General features: G+C 37.4%; 2 protein-coding genes across 2 annotated transcripts; both read left to right on the forward strand.

The window, feature by feature from the left end:
- Positions 1-287: 287 nt before the first annotated feature.
- c5h15orf40 (chromosome 5 C15orf40 homolog) lies at positions 288-3,984 on the forward strand. The gene is made up of 4 exons (XM_067590720.1): positions 288-603; positions 2,427-2,547; positions 2,789-2,916; positions 3,742-3,984. Exons 1-4 carry the CDS (start codon positions 379-381, stop codon positions 3,829-3,831), a joined length of 564 nt encoding a protein of 187 aa, XP_067446821.1. The 5' UTR covers positions 288-378; the 3' UTR covers positions 3,832-3,984.
- Positions 3,985-10,461: 6,477 nt separating this feature from the next.
- Positions 10,462-15,672, forward strand: LOC137183571 (niq CART3-like). Its single transcript, XM_067590722.1, has 3 exons — positions 10,462-10,817; positions 13,515-13,598; positions 15,271-15,672. The coding sequence occupies exons 1-3, from the start codon at positions 10,698-10,700 to the stop codon at positions 15,376-15,378; spliced, it is 312 nt and encodes a 103-aa protein (XP_067446823.1). The 5' UTR covers positions 10,462-10,697; the 3' UTR covers positions 15,379-15,672.
- The last annotated feature ends 841 nt before the right edge of the window (positions 15,673-16,513 follow it).

The following is a 16,513-nucleotide window of genomic DNA, read 5'->3' on the forward strand; positions in this document are numbered from 1 at the left end:
CACAGGGACTTTGACACTAAAAAGACTGTAACGTTGAAGATATCTACTTGATTTGACTCATTTGGACGCTGAAGCTTCATATTAGCTTCAGATAATTTTTTTAGAAGGGATCTTCTAATGGTCAGTATGAACAGGAGGAATGATTACAGCAAGAAAAACATGCTTCAATGTTCATTTGGGCTCCTGACTGTTGTTTTAAGACAGACCTGTAAAACAGTGAACCCGTCCTCTAAGTAAACGTTGCAGACTGTTCGGCTTTTACTATGAAGAGGATGGTCGGAAGTGGGTATTTTGAAAAGCGGAAATCACGATGTTTACATTCTGCTCTCTGATTAAGCTAACCATCCAGCAGCTAGCAGGCTAACAGGCAGCAGGTAAATGTTTTCCCGGTCAGGTTTAATTACAACTGGTGTTTTTATAAAGTCACTGAAGTCTTGTCAGCCGTTGGGAGTTGTAACGGTACACCGTTTCCCTGACTTCTGCTGCGGTCGGTTAACCGTCTTATCCCGGAGCAGACTCCATCCTCCTCTTCCTCCTCCGCCCGGTGCTCCCCGGGTCAGACGTTACTCCAAAAACAATCAAATGCCCCAAAAAGCGAAAGCGGTGAGTTATTAAAGCTATTACTTCTCTGCTCCTTCCTCCTCACTGTTAACCAGTAATCACATTTACCCTCATACTTTAATAAAGTAAAAGTACCAATACAACAACTTAAAAATACTCCATTACAAGTAAAAGTCCTGCATGAAAACTCCTACTGCAGTAAAAGTACATAAGTATTATGAGCTTGATGTAGTTAAAGTATTGCAGTAAAAGTACATAAGTATTATGAGCTTGATGTAGTTAAAGTATTGCAGTAAAAGTACATAAGTATTATGAGCTTGATGTAGTTAAAGTATTGCAGTAAAAGTAGTGGTTTGGTCCCTCTGACTGATATATTATTATATATGACATCATTAGATTATTAATAGTGAAGCATCAGTGTTAGAGCAGCATGTTACTGTTGTAGCTGCTGGAGGTGGAGCTAGTTTACACTACTTTATATACAGTTAGCTAGTTTAGTCCAGTGGTTCCCAACCTAGGGGTCGGGGCCCTCCAAAGGGTCAGCAGATAAATCTGAGGGGTGGTGAGATGATTAATGGGAGAGGAAAGAAGAAAAAACAAAGTTCTGATACACAAATCTGTTTTCAGTTTTTGGACTTTTTCTCTAATCTTTGATTTTTGCTGAAATATTGGATCATTTGAACATTTATTGAAATGAAAGCATTTAGAGGGAAAAATCACTATTTGGTGGAGCTGTTAACAACTCATAGACATGTGAAATGTGACCCCGACTACACACTGCTTTTTGTAAGACGTCAAAAGACAAAAAGGTTGGAAACCACTGGTTTCATCTTTAACAATGTGTTGTATTTTAAAAGCTTGTTATATTATCCATTGTGTCAAATCTTCATCTGAAAAGTAACTAAAGCTGTTAAATAAATGTAGTGGAGTAGAAAGTACAATATTTCCCTCTGAAATGTAGTGGAGTGGAAGAATAAAGTAGCATCACATGGAAATACTCAAGTAAAGTACAAGTACTTGAGTAAATGTACTTAGTTACTTTCCACCACTAACTTTTACTTACTAATTTTGAATGAAGGACATTCAGTGGAGTCGTTTTGTCTGCTTTTACCTGGTTTTAATGGTGTGAATGTAGTGAAGTAAATTGGAGCTGAAGTGATGAGATGATTAATCAATTAGTCTGCTGACAAAGATTTCAGTAATTGATTAATTGTTTCAGTCTTTTTCTTTTTAAAGCAAAAGTACAAAAATAATAACTGCTTCCAGTCTCTCAAATAAGAATATTTGCTGTTTTTCTTCATCTTCTATCATGATAAACTTAATATTCTGGGTTTTGGATTGTTGGTCAGGAAAAAAACAAGCAAGTGAAAGGTTATATTGCAGTATTAATAGTAAGTACAGCCATTGGATAAATGTAGTGCAGTAAAAATATTTGGATATTAAAAAGACAAATACATCTGATTGACAAGAGCCGTGACACTGTTTACATAAAAGTTGAAGGTGTGAAACTGCCCGTCCACCTCAAGGTGTAATTATCAGCTTGAGCACCTGGTGTGGAAGTTAGTCTGCACACAGACTATCTCAGTGGGCTTTTCAGTGCAGTACAGTGCATGTGTCAACCTGTCCCTTTATTTCATGACGGAATATACCAAAATAATAAAGGAATTTCTCTGAAATATGGTGATGATGTAAAAGTGTGAAGTCTCATAAAATGGAAACAACCTGAAAACTCTCTGACACCAACCATAACTAATCCTCCAGACTGTTAGAACAAGGTGAAATAGTGAGGGTGAATGAGTGATGAATATACAGGAGCAGCAGTGTGTAACATAACCTCACTAATCCTCACTAACTGTTGAAACCAGGCGAAGAAGCAGCCGGCTGCAGCTCAGGCAGAAGCTTCTGGTCCGGTGACTCGAGACAAAAGCGGCGCCGTTACCATCACGGTGCACGCGAAGCCTGGCTCCAAACACAGCGGCATCACAGGTCACTGCACTCGATGATTATACTCACACAATCATCTATAATAAGATTATAATAAGCACAAAGATTTGAAGCAGGAATGTCGCTGGATGCTTGACAGTGTATACTTTGTTTCTGGACCATATTTCAGTATCACCAACGTGAGACTAGCATCTGTAAAATAAGATCCAGTTTATATTGTGAAGTGAAAAGCTGTGACTGTGTGTGTTCATCTTCTGACAAACTGTTGTTTCTACTCTTGTAGAAGTTTCTGCAGAGGCGGTGGGAGTCGCCATCGCAGCGCCTCCTACAGACGGGGAGGCCAACACTGAGCTTATTCGTTACCTGGCTGAAGTTCTGGGCTTGAAGAAAAGTCACATATCTCTGGACAAGGTTCCTCAAACTTATTAGCATTAACATCCACTGAAGGAAACTGAAGGTTTTGGTGTTTAAAGGTGTGTTCAGAGTGAACGTAAAGCAGAGTTTAAAGGTGGCGTGATTGCACACTGACACGGATTCATTGTTGTCACCACCAACTGAGGAAAAGACATGAGACACGTGTGTTTCCATCCAAATGTTTTCATGCACATTTTCAATTTGAGCATAAAAAAACCTGAACCCGTACATGAAGACATGAAGCAGATCAGTGTGGAGCGATGAGGAGACTTTAACGTTCCTCAAATTAATACATGAAACAAACAGAAACGTCATATTTCCATCACGTTTTCCATCGTTTGAGCTTTGACTGCTGCTCTATCAATGATGTCATCTCGTTGTGTCTTCTTCTTCTGCAACGGTTTAATGGCACCGACTGGAGAATTAGCGCCACCCGCTGTTTATCTCCTAATGTTTCCATGACAGTAATGGATGGAAAGAAGCATTCACAACATTTTTGTTTACAGATTTTCTGGAAATTTGGTTAAAATGTACGCAACATTTGGATGGAAGCTCTGATTTTTTTCTGGATGGAGTCAACAGCAGTAAAAAGAAGAATCTAATAAAAACACACAGCAGCTGTGTTTACTGTCTGGTGCTTTTATGGCCTTTAAACACAAACAGCAGTCAAGTTTGGTTGAGATGAAAATTTTCTTCTTTTTCAGTCTTAACACACCTTAAAACCTGCCTCCTCCACCTCCTTTATCTTCACTCCTTCACCTTGTTTTTATCCTCCCCTCTGTAATGTGTGTATCCTTTCTCCTCCCCCCGTCTCTCCTCCAGGGCTCCAGGTCCAGAGACAAACTCATCAGAGTGGACTCCTCTCTCAGCCCGGAGGAGGTGCTGCAGAGGCTCAGAGAGGCTGCAGGCTGACAGGAGGACAGAGACAAAACAATGTGAAGAGTTTGAATGTTCTCCTGAGACGAAGCAGAGTTGAAAACATGCTGCGGAAACTGAATAATGAAGTTTATGAGACTTTTATGCTTCTGCTATGTATGATAATAAAAAACAAGTTGTTTTTATGAATATTGATATTTAAATGAACTTACTGAACACACATACACTGACACACTGATCGGGCTTCACAGCTGGACTAGTACGGCTAGTGGGATGCTTAAAGAACCAGAACATCACCATGGAAACGGTCTGACCCACCGACCAATCACCAGTGAGCAGAAGGTGTTTCCTTACCACTTATATTCTGAGTTTTCCATCATTTTAAGCCAATCATACAAATACAATACCAAGTTGCTCAGCAGATGTTTTGTTGCCATTTGTTTACTATTATTATATTGATTCATTGCTTCAGAAAGCTTTGTTTCCCCCATTATTACACAGATGAAGGTCTCAGATGTAGACTGGACATAATGTTAACATGTTAGGAGTGTCTGAAGTGACTCACGAAAGTCTTTTTTAAAATTTTATGCCTGTTAACTTATAATAAACAGAATATGATTTGTGTGATTGACATTTCCTCCTGTTACATCTCATACCGTCTGCAACAGTTTAGAAGCAGCTAAATTTAAATCCTACAGGACTGTGACAGAATATATGATCTTACAAGAGGCTTATGTATGTAAACACAGCCGTAACCGGACAGCAGATGGCGCTGTGTTACTGTTAATCTCTGTTAGTAGTTCAATCAGAGGATTTATTCTACAGCTAACTGTGTCTGTTTGCTGTTTGGTGCTTTTGGAACAGCTGCCTGCTGCTATAAAGCTCCGTAAAGCCGAGAGGAGCTGCAGAGTCGCTGATAATTCACACTATCGGCTCACACAGTGGTGTTATAACAAATATTGATTATTGCAGCTTTAAACTGAAGTGTTACAAACGAGGGATGATAGAAAATCCCATCGATGGTCAGATGTGTCAAATGAACAGTGGTGGATTTAGTGATCTGTCTTACACCCTCTCTCTAACTGGGAATGTTGGTATTCTTCAGACTTTTTTTCTTAAGTAAAACTCCTATTAAGTCCTGTATTCAAATTTAATATATAGTAGTGAAGAGTGAAAGAGAGATATTATCAGCACAATGTACTTAAATTTACTCAATGTCCGTTCAAGATGGAGCTTTCGATTCTTATATGATGCTGGATTTCAGGATGCACAAGTATCCTGGTTTTGATGGTGTTAACATGGTCACGTGGTCCAGATTGCCGGACTGCCAGCATCCTCCCCCAGTTCAGGAGAGATTGTTTATGTTTATTTTATGTCTTTTTTGATGTAAGACACGGTGCATGCAATTTCTTTTGTTATAAAGCACTTTGACCCTTTGTGGTCACACGGCGAGTGGGCGATGTTGACTATGAGATTGCGCGCGCTGACAGGGGAGGAGCAACACAGATTTACCACCTCGGCCTCCTCAAAGCATTTCTCTGGAAACTACTGTGAAAGGAGAGAGGAAATACAGCCAACCTGTAACACCTGTGCCAGTCAGAGTCACCCTGACGCTGCTTCCATGAGCTGCTCCCACCCCTCTCTCCCCTGCAGCTGAGCCCAAACCACCACCTCACCACCACAGCAGCCTTTCCAGGTTTCTGAAACCAGGATATGATGTATGTAACCAGGATACTGTGACATGTAAACAAGACACAACAGGACAGAGATGATCAGAAACTGTTAGACTCACGTATCAATCATGTAAACGTCACATGCAGGATATGATCAGAACCAGGATACTCATGCATGTAAACATTCTCCCTCCGGGGGCCTGGAGCATCAGGGCCCCGTGGGTATGTGAATGCGGTTCTCTGGGAGGCCCCACGTCTGATGATCGCCACTTATAAGCACGTCCAAACTCTCTGAAGGAAAACAGAAAAGAAACTCTCATTAGCCTCAGTCATCAGCCACAGAATCAGAGGATGGCTGTGAATTAGTGGAGCGGTAATGAGCTTCAGTTTCTTCAGAGTTTAAAACTGAAAAAGCTTCAAAGAGACGGAGAGCTCCGCTGACATCAAAGCCCGGACAGATAATGACTTTGTATCAAACACCACAGCTTGTATGAAACTTTGTCCTCCAACTGCTGACTTTTATTTTCTATTCCATCTTTCTGCAAACAAAGTTTTACTGTCACTTTAGTTTAAGTTTGTGTTCGAGTTTGACCAAATGACATGTCTTCACGCTGGGTTTTTTTGCAGCTAACTGGGGTGATTTTTCACAGCGTGTCTCCTCTGGTGAGCCTGGATCAGCAGCTTAACGTCTGCTGCTGAAGCTCCTGTCAGGCTGAAGGATGTTCAGACACTCTGCTAAGCCTCTGCTGGCTGGACCGACATTTTCCCTTCCTAAATTTTTAGGGATTCATAAACATAAATCCTCTTCTCCTCCATGTTGGGTGCTGGAGGATCTCTCGGGTCAGTTTGTGAGGATTTCAGACGGCCAGAAAAGTAGTTACAGGTTGAATTGAAATGAAGTGACCATCGAAATCTGATCAGTCCTGCAGTATGAGCACATATGACAAAGGTGCATCCTCCATTCAAGTTTTTTGTGTGACGGGTCAGATCATTTAGGAGCTGCAATTATAAGATAGCAAGAGGCAATTAGTCGTCTGTACAGATGTGATAAGAGGAAGTTATTTGGTTCTATTTGGCTCAGTTTCCTTAAGAGGATCAGAGAGAAAGTGAGAAGATGGAGGGATGATGTGCAAATCTTAGTTTTATTCTTTTTAGAACTTCTGAATTATCTGAACTATCCCTTTAAGTGTAAAAGCAGAAATGAACAGGAAGAGATAAAGATGGAGGAATCTTTATGGTTCATGTTGCAGGTACTGAGTCGGGCTGATGTGGTGGTTTATGTAGCTGCTACATTTAACTGATTTAACTCCAGTTAGCTGCACAGCTAGCTAGCGACTGACCTGCTGTTGACATGTCGTCTTTGCACAAAAAAAACAGCATTTTAGAATCTAGTCGGCTTAATATAGATGTAGTCTAAGTCTGGCAACCAGGTATGTCAGATACAGGCTACTGCTGGCTTCCTGCAGGGCCACATTAACACACAGTGGGGCCACTTCGGGGCCATTTAGTGTCTAGGGCCCAGGGACAGTTGCCCACTTTGCCCTGGTAAGGATGCACTGAATGCAGCCAAAATGTTTTGGGTTCAAACTCGACCACAGACCTTCATCATGTGTCTCTCTTTACTGTCATCCAACACAGACAAAATGGCCCAAACAGCAACACAACACTGCTGCTCATTCAGTCGACTCCTTGTTGAAAACTAACTCAACTTGACGGCCCGACACGGCGTTAATAGAAGAAGAAGAGAATCAGAGGAAGAATGTCCCAGAGCCTGACAGAGGATCAAACACCCACAGAAGAAGAAGAAGAGATGATCAAAAGATGCAGAACTGCGGCAGATTCTCTGTAGAGAATACCAACAGCTTTCATCCTCACTTTCACAATAACGAGTCAGCAGTATTTTTCTGGGATGAAGAGGACGGACTGATCACATAAAGAGACACTTACAGACCAAATGATTCCCTGCAGCCTCTTACCTCACTTCTGTCTGCAAGGTTGATTATAGTCGATCTCCTGAATGGCTGCAACACATTGCTTTAACTCTCAGACCATTTTCCTTGTTTATTATCTTTTCTGTGTTCCCAGCGATGACTTCACATCAACACAATGCTCTTTATTCCCACAGTAACGCCTCGCTGACAACAGGAGGATTTGGATGCTGCAGCTCTGACTCTGCAGGCCGGATGTTTACCCACAACAATCTGCTCGGGTGCTGGTCTTAAATAAAAAGTTTGGGGTCATCATGAGGTAAAACCCCCACAAACCCCCCCCCCCCCCCCAAAACCCCATCCAATATCAGCAAAACTCAATTATCACCAAGTATCAAGTTTTCTTTAGAGTGTTCACTATCAAGATCTTCAGAAAGATCCAGAAAAGAAAAGAAGGAACAACAAAACAAAAAAGAGGCTTCAATATGTTTTTATTATGTTGATAATATCATTACATAATCCACAATTAAATGTAATTTAATCCATCAAGATTTCTGTATCTCATCCCCAAATCATTAGCAGTTATAGTTTTTTATTATAATAATTCAGATTATTAGGTCTCTGCTAAATATTCACCTTATTAAAAGTTTTGTTCATGGTTAATACTTTAGTTTCTATTATCATTAATCTAACATCCTGCATCACTGTTCACAATTTCAACTATTTATGATGTAAAAGACCTGTAATCCACCAGAAAATGACAAAGCAAAACATCAAATAAAGAAAAGAAAAAGAAAATATGTTAAATAAGTAAATCTGATATTACATGCATTTAAAATTATTGTTACATTTCATTTATATATACAGATGATATATACTGTATATATTTTACTGGTATATTGTACTGACTAAGTACAGAAGATAGTTTATCTAAACTTAAAGACAGATTTAAAGATTGATAAGTCAATCAATCAATCATCAAACTGAACTTCATCAATTTCCTGTAAACTGACTCATCTACACACTCAAACTACTCTCAAGCAAGCATTTATTAATATGCGTAAAATAAAAGTTTAATGTTTGGAAAATGGCCTTCAATAAATCCTTTTTAGCCACATTAGCAGCGCATTGCTAACGCCGGTCCAGACCTGGTCCAGACCTGGTCCAGACCTGGTCCAGATCTCTGCAGCTGTTGGACGGGTCGTTATGAGATTTAGTTCAGACATTCATTTTCCTCAGAGGATGAATCCTGCTGACTTTAATCATCCTCTGACTCGTCCTGTAGCGCCACCATGAGGTCCAACTGTTGGATGGATTGCTGTGAAATCTGGTCTCTAACTTTTCATCCGTCGCCATCATCTGGTCAAAATGTCATTTTATCTCATTCTTTAACCCTCCTGTTGTCCTCGGGTCAATTTTGACCCGGGAGGACAGAATCCTGACTAAGAAATTATGAATTATTTTAACTATAGTTGAGATCAGAGGAAAATATGTTGATGGATTACGGCAGACTGGTATATGTAAAAGTTTAGTCAGGATACTGTTTTAAAACCATTTCAATTTCTTTGATGACAGCACATAATGACACCTGTTGACCTCCCGGGTCAAAATTGACCCGAGGACAACAGGAGGGTTAATGTCATTAATCTCTTTCACTGTCCTTACATTCAACTTTTTTATGGTTAAGTTGAGGTTTCAGTTAAACGTTAATAAACATGTCGTGTTTGAAATCACTGCAGACGATGATCTTTCCCCACCGAGTGCTGCCAACAACCATAAAGAAGTTTAATTATGCTGCAGTCACAACCAGCTGATATTATACTGCAAGATCAGATATTTTGGCTGGAAAATATGAAATATGTCACATGCCAGATTTGTTAATTAACATTTTTTTTTCATTATGTTGAGAGAAAACAGACACAGCAGTTGCATCGTGTCATTTTTGACCCCTAAAATTTACACAACCTTTGAATTTGCTTTAATTTTATGATTAAATTAGCGTCCTGACGACTCTGCAGTGGAGCGTCCTGACACCAAACAACCACAGGCTGGAAATAACGAGTGTAAAGTTAAGATGCAGCCTGTCTGAGTGTGTTCGACGTGTCCTTCAGTAACCTGCTGCCTGTTTGTTTACCATCTGAGGGATATCAGAGGATTTTAGGATGCAGCTTCTGTGTGTCAGAAGGGTTTAAGTTGTGTTTATATGAAGGTTTGGGGACATTAATACCTTCATCCCTCCACGCTAATATGAAATATAAATAGAGGCACCGCGGGGCGGGAAATATGTTCAACTTCTTAAAGGTTAAATATGAAAAGGAAATTGGAAAACGCTCCATCTGTCGTCCACCAGCTGTGACAGATTCATTCAGGCTGTTTGTCCCTGAAACATTCGGCAGGCAGGAGGGAATTTATCAAATCACTTCATCAATAAGCAATCTGTAAACAGGAAGACACAAATACTTTGTTAAACTCAGTATGGACTCTACTACAAAGACCCTGAAGTCCCAAAAGATGATTGTTTTTTTATCTTGTGCACAAAAGATAAATAATAAAATATAAAAATAAAGAAAAATAACTTTTTAGGACTTTGAGGAGTCTGTAAAGTCATGTCTAAACAGTTGTCATCATCGTCTTCATCATGTTTTCTGGTAGTGTTTCCAAGTCCTTAAAATGTCTGAAATTATACTTTTAAAATGACTTTTAAGGCCTATTTGTGTTTAATACAGTTAAATATATCATTTTATGTCTTACATTGACTTACAGATGTCTTGAAACACTGAATATTATTTGTGTCAACTGTAATAATAACACAGCTTTCATGTTCTCATGTTTTTCAGTATTGGTCTTATTTTGTGTGTAATTAGAATGATAAAGTCTTTAAAAACGTCTAAATATAAGTTTCTGAAATAATTTATGTAATTTATTGATTGATTTATTCATTTAAAGTGATGATTAGATGCTAGAATAACTTTTTTCCCCTCTCAACTTTATTGGCCAAAATTTGAAATACACAACAAACATAAACTGAAGACAATAAGTAAGCAAATACAATTTATTTTAAGATTCATTCATACAAAAAGTACAAAGAAAGACATTCAGGCTGAAACTGATGAATGATCGAGAAGTTTGACGTCATCAGGAGACAGTCTACGTCATACCCGTGACGTCGTCCGGAGGCTGGAGGAGGCGGGGCGGTTCCTCCAAAGATCCCGCGCGGCGCCGCGGCAGCGCGTGTCCAGAACAGCAGCTGGAGGAGAGACGGAAGCAGCTCGCGGAACTTTGTTCTCCTGTTTCTGGCAACATGTGGGCGCGAGCTGTGCTGTGCGCGGCGCTGCTGTCCGCGCTCTGCCCGGCGGGGAGGACGGAAGCCGAGAGGGACGAGAGAGAGGTCCAGATGTACCATCACAACTCCAACAGACTGGTGCGTCCGGATGTTATTTCATATTACTTTACTTTGTTCTCTTCAAATGTGTAATTAATTAGTTAGAGGAAGACTTTTAGACCTTCATCACAGTCTTTATTATTTATTTATGTGTCTTTAATTTTGGCTCTCAGTTATTTATCTTTTATGTTTCAGTGTTTAATGTATGAGGTCTGTCGGTGTGGCTCAGACTAGAATTATAACTATAACTATAACTCTTTTGTATTTATTCAAGTAATTATTTAAATAAAATATTTAAAATATTAAAATATTTACCACAAAACTATAGATAATAAACATTAAGCTATATAGCCTAAATAAAAAAATAATCTATATCTCATATTATTATCATTATTATTGTTATGATTATCACCCTCAACCTAATAATCAAATCAAAACAAATCAAATTGATTGTCCACTTTTTGACTTGCATGACAATCAACATCAGATATCACATCATAGGTCACAAAAACAAGAAGTAAAAAATGTTTAAATTCACTATATTAGATGCAACTTTATTTTTAAAAAAAGCAAAGAATAATTAACTAAAAATGATTTGAAATTTGAATTAAATAATTTTAGTTTTTGTAAGGTTGCATCTGTATAGCTATAATATTCATAATTCATTAATAATTGTGAATATTGTTGCCATCAGGATATTACTGTTGTTGTTGTTGATGTTAGTGTTAACATTATTAATAAAATGAACTTTGGTAAATAATATATACTGCAGCTCCTGTATAACTATTATAATATTCTGTTATTACTGAACATTTGCAGCTTTATTATTAACACATTAACTGAAGCCACAGAAACCACTGAAACTGTTATTAGACATTTAAAAAACAGAGAAAAGTTTAAATAAATGTATAAAAAACCATAACAATTATGAATTAATGAAAATATAGAATTACTATTATAACCTTGATTTAATCAGGTAGTCTGACTGAAATAAAGAAACCTGAAGATTAGAGTTGCAGTGAATGATGATTTTCATCATTGATTAGTTGGTTTGTCTATAAAATGTAAGTAAATAATGAAAAATGTCTGTTACTATTTGCCCAAGTTGACTTCAGAGTTCTTGTTCTGTCTGACCGACAGTCTGAAACATAATAATCACTTTATTATCAAAGAGAACAAATAAAAACAGAAAATTCTCACATTTGAGAAACTGGAACCAGAACATTTTTGGCATCATTGCTTTAAAAAAATATTCTAAATGATTATTCAGTTATCAAAATAGTTGCATTTAAATTTTCTCTTTCAATCGACTAATCAATTAATCAACTAATCGTTGCAGCTCAAGTCAAGATAATAAATGAGGAAATAAATGAATAGTTTGATGTTCAGTAAAGCTCCGAGACTGTGATGAAGCAGTTTTCATGTTTTCACTCTGCAGTCTGTCCGACAGAGTGTGTGTGTGTGTGTGTGTGTGTGTGTGGGTGGGTGTGTGTGTGTGTGTGTGTGTGTTTGCATTTGTCAGCCTTCAGTTTTTCAGCCATAATCTGTTAGAGTCATTTCAGTGTTTAATTTTAGTTTGGTGAATCTAAAGACCAAAATAAAGATCAATCTAATCTTAAATAACATTCTGATGGAATATTTGTCTGCATACTTTTAGGCTGCATCACTGAAATGAATTTTAGTGAAATAGTTTTGATAATTGTTAGTGAAAAGTTACATAAACAGAGTAGAGACATAAAACTGAGACAAAACACAACCAAACTAAAATAAAATATAATAAAAGAGTAAAACTTTCATAATTTTACAGTGTGTGAGTGCAGTTTGCGACACATCGAGGGTCAAAATAACATCAGACATGTTTCCACAACACATTACACACTGAAAAGGGAAACTGTATTTATAACAGAGACGTCTTCAGTGTTTCTATCACACACAGGAGCAGCGATATCTGACTTCTATCTGCTGGGATGATGAAGAGTTTGTGGGCTTCACATTTAACTCTTCATGTGCTGCTGTGTGTTTATTATCTATCAGCTTTAAAGGATCAGTCTGGTGATTTTCTATATTTTTCTTATTGTCTCATGAAATCTCATGTTTGCCTGATAAATCTTATTCCTCTGTGATTAGAAACACATGAATGAGCCACACCGCTGACATCTTCCTTCATTATGAAGAGTTTAATTACTGTAGTTTGTTTAGAAACGGCTCCAAAGACTCATAACAGCCATGAGATTGTAACTCTCAGGAGAGTTGTTCCTTGTACAGCAGACACCACTGAGCGTGTGCTGTTATTAGTCCATAATACTGAGTTAATGTTTCCCAGAAAGACCTTCAAGACAAGAGGTTGTTCTGATCCAGTCTTAGTGTCATTTTTTATTTTATTATTGGGATATTTACCCAACAATAAAGCTCGTTATAATCTACTCTAATCTTTTTAATCTCTCATGTCACAGTTTGTTATTATTGTTAATAACTTGTGTGTCTTTTGAACGTCATAAACACATTGTTTTATGTAAGAAATCATTAATTTGTGTGCTGTATTGATGTGTTTTTAATAGTTTTCGGACAACAACGGAGGAATCAGATATATCAGACTTGGATACACACACAATACTTGTTAGTAGATCAGTTTATTGTTGGTTTGGATCCAAACATGAGATTTATTGACAATAATAATAAAAAAAATAGAAATTCTCCAGTTTTATCTTTTAAGACTGACTGACTGTGTTTTATCAGCTCGGCGCTCTGCATGAAGTGTTGGAGAAGCTGCAGACCAAGAGGATTAATCCCTGGGAGAAGAAATATGGACAAGTTCCCTCCGTGAGTCACAGCCGCACACTGTCGACACATTCACTCATATAAATATATATATATATATATATACACACACACACATATATATATATATACATATATATACATACATACACATACATACATACATACATACATACATATATATATGTATGTATGTATGTATATACATATATATATGTGTGTGTGTGTGTGTGTGTATATATATATATATATATATATGTATGTATGTATGTATATACATATATATATGTGTGTGTGTGTGTGTGTGTATATATATATATATATATATATGTATAATCATTTAAGACTTTCATCAGTTTGACATGAAATGTGGATTTAAAAGTCACTCTGTATCTTTCTGATAAATACATCACAGGTTTGTGTTTAATTCTCCATTTAACAGCTGAAGGGTATTTATACAGACATTCACAGATAAATGTATTTATTAATATGTCATGATTTGCACATTTATTATCTTTTAAAAATAGGCTATGTTTCAATATTCTCACGTTATTGTCGATCATTTTCAACAGCTCAGAGTTGTGTAACATTTATTCAGTTGCCTTTAATATTAAAGACACAATCTGTAAGTTTCTAAAAGTCAAAACTACTGGAACCTGCTGTCTGACTGACGGGTTTAGTCTTACTGATGCTGATCAGTAACATCACTGAGGCTTTTACATTTATATCAACAGTTTTATATGTGAGTAGAAGCTTTCTTCTTCTGCTGGATGTTTGTCTACAGAGACGTCTGTTTGGCGCCACTTACTTTCATTAGAAATGAAAAGATTCAGAGATGTACGGAGCCCTGAAGGAGCCGTGGAGAAAAAATAACGGATTCATGCTCTCGATGTAATAATTCATGCTCTCAGCTTAAAGGACGAGTGTTTAGGATTAAGTGGCATCTACTGGTGACTCCCCTTCCAATCATGTAGGAGAACCCTGGGTGGTCTCTCTAGAGCCAGTGTTTGACGGGCTCTGTGGAAGAGGACTTAGTAATTCATGCTCTCAATTTAGTCATTCATGTTCTTGATTTAGTAATTTATGCTCTTGATTTCACCCTCCTGTCATTCTCTCATGCTGTGTTGATATAGTTCCTCTGAGATCCCTTACAAAAAGTCCATTATCCAATATATATCATGAAAACTCTGCTAAGCGTTGTGGACTTTAATATATGTATTATATATCCCTGGTTGATGGCTGATGGGCTTCCTGGCTGCCTCAGATTCAGCTTTTATCAATAACTGATATTATCAAGGAAACATCTTTGTCACTTTCTTTAAACTTCCAGCTGACTGAATGTGTTTTGTTCTCTACAAGAGTCGAACAGACAAAACAGATCAATGTAGAGCATGAATTATTAAACTGAGAGCACAAATGAGTTCAAATCAGAATAAAAACTAAACTAAATGAACTTGAGTCTGAAGTGATATGTTTAATTATTGTAAATCATTTAGTGTATGCTGGTATAATGTATGTCACCATCTGTTTAAAGCCTCATCTGTGTTTTTGTACTTAATTACTCATCAAATCCTTCATAGTCAGGTTGTGCTCGGTGTAAACATCACCTCGTCAGATCGGGCAATAAATGGAACACAAACATATGTCGGGTCTTGTATGTAACGTTTGATATGTGTGTGATTAAAGTGTATAAACATAGTTGTCGTCGTTGCAGTGCGACTTGGGAGAACACTGCGCCGTCAGGAAAGGATCTCGTATCGGGAAGATGTGCGACTGTCCCCGAGGAGCTTTCTGCAACTCCTTCCTGCTCAAATGCATATGAGCCGGTTACATCACACAGCGAGAGTCTATTTTAACATGTTTATTTTCCAAATATATATATATGTAAAGTAGCCTAGAATATAAAATATATAATAAATCCTTCATGTTGTATTAAAGGTGTTTTATTTTGCCTTTTTTTCCAATGACTCCTCGTTGTTTCACTGCTCTTCTCAAGATGATGAAGAGCTGCTGCAGTCACACACGTCACACAGGTGGAAGATTAAGAAAATAATAAACCAGAAACTTTTACTGCAAAACCACAACTCATCCAGGTCGGATCTCAAAGTTGTGGCTTTGAAATGTTCAAGTTTTTCCATCAGATTTTAGGGAAATAATCTCCACTGTCTGTAGTTCTCTAGTGGAGCTGAAATGTTTGGTCAATAAATCAACAGATAAACTAAATATGCTAATTTTTCTATAATCAATAAGTCATTTATCACCTCGTTCCAGCTTTTCCAGTTGTCTCATTTAATGGTAAATTAAATATCTTTGAGTTTTGGACTGTTGGACAACATGATTGAGAAAACTGGCTGATTACAGAGTTGCAATTAATTGATTGGTTGATCAGCAGAAAATTAATTAACAGGCAACTACTTTAATAATAAACTATTCAAATGTGATGATGTGATGTGTTTTGTCCTACATGACAGTAAACTGAATATCTTTGTGTTTTGGACACATTTGACTCTAGAAATCATTTTATAGTCATTTCTGGCGTTTTATGGACAATGAATTGATAAGATAATTGTCAGATGAATCAATAAAGATAATCATTAGTTGCAGCTCTGCTCTGAGGACAGAAACCTCCGTCTACATGTGCAGGTGAGTCGTAGGATGGATGATGGATCATTTATCTCGACCTTCATGTTTCTTTCAGCTTTATTTATTCACACATTAACAGAAACATTGATGTTTGTTGATATTTGTCAGAACAGATGAAGTTGTGTTGAGGAAGAAGTTTGTTCTCTCAGTGAATCTACTGAAACATTTCACATCTGTTTCATCTTTTAACTTTACTTTTATAAAGTTTAACAAGCAGTGAATGACAGGACGTCCAGTTTCATTCCTGTTAGCTCACATGCTAAATGTTTAGCTTGATATTCATTTATTCATTCATGCAGGAAAATATAAAATAT

Source organism: Thunnus thynnus, chromosome 5 (assembly GCF_963924715.1).
Source record: "Thunnus thynnus chromosome 5, fThuThy2.1, whole genome shotgun sequence".
Lineage (NCBI taxonomy): Eukaryota > Metazoa > Chordata > Actinopteri > Scombriformes > Scombridae > Thunnus > Thunnus thynnus.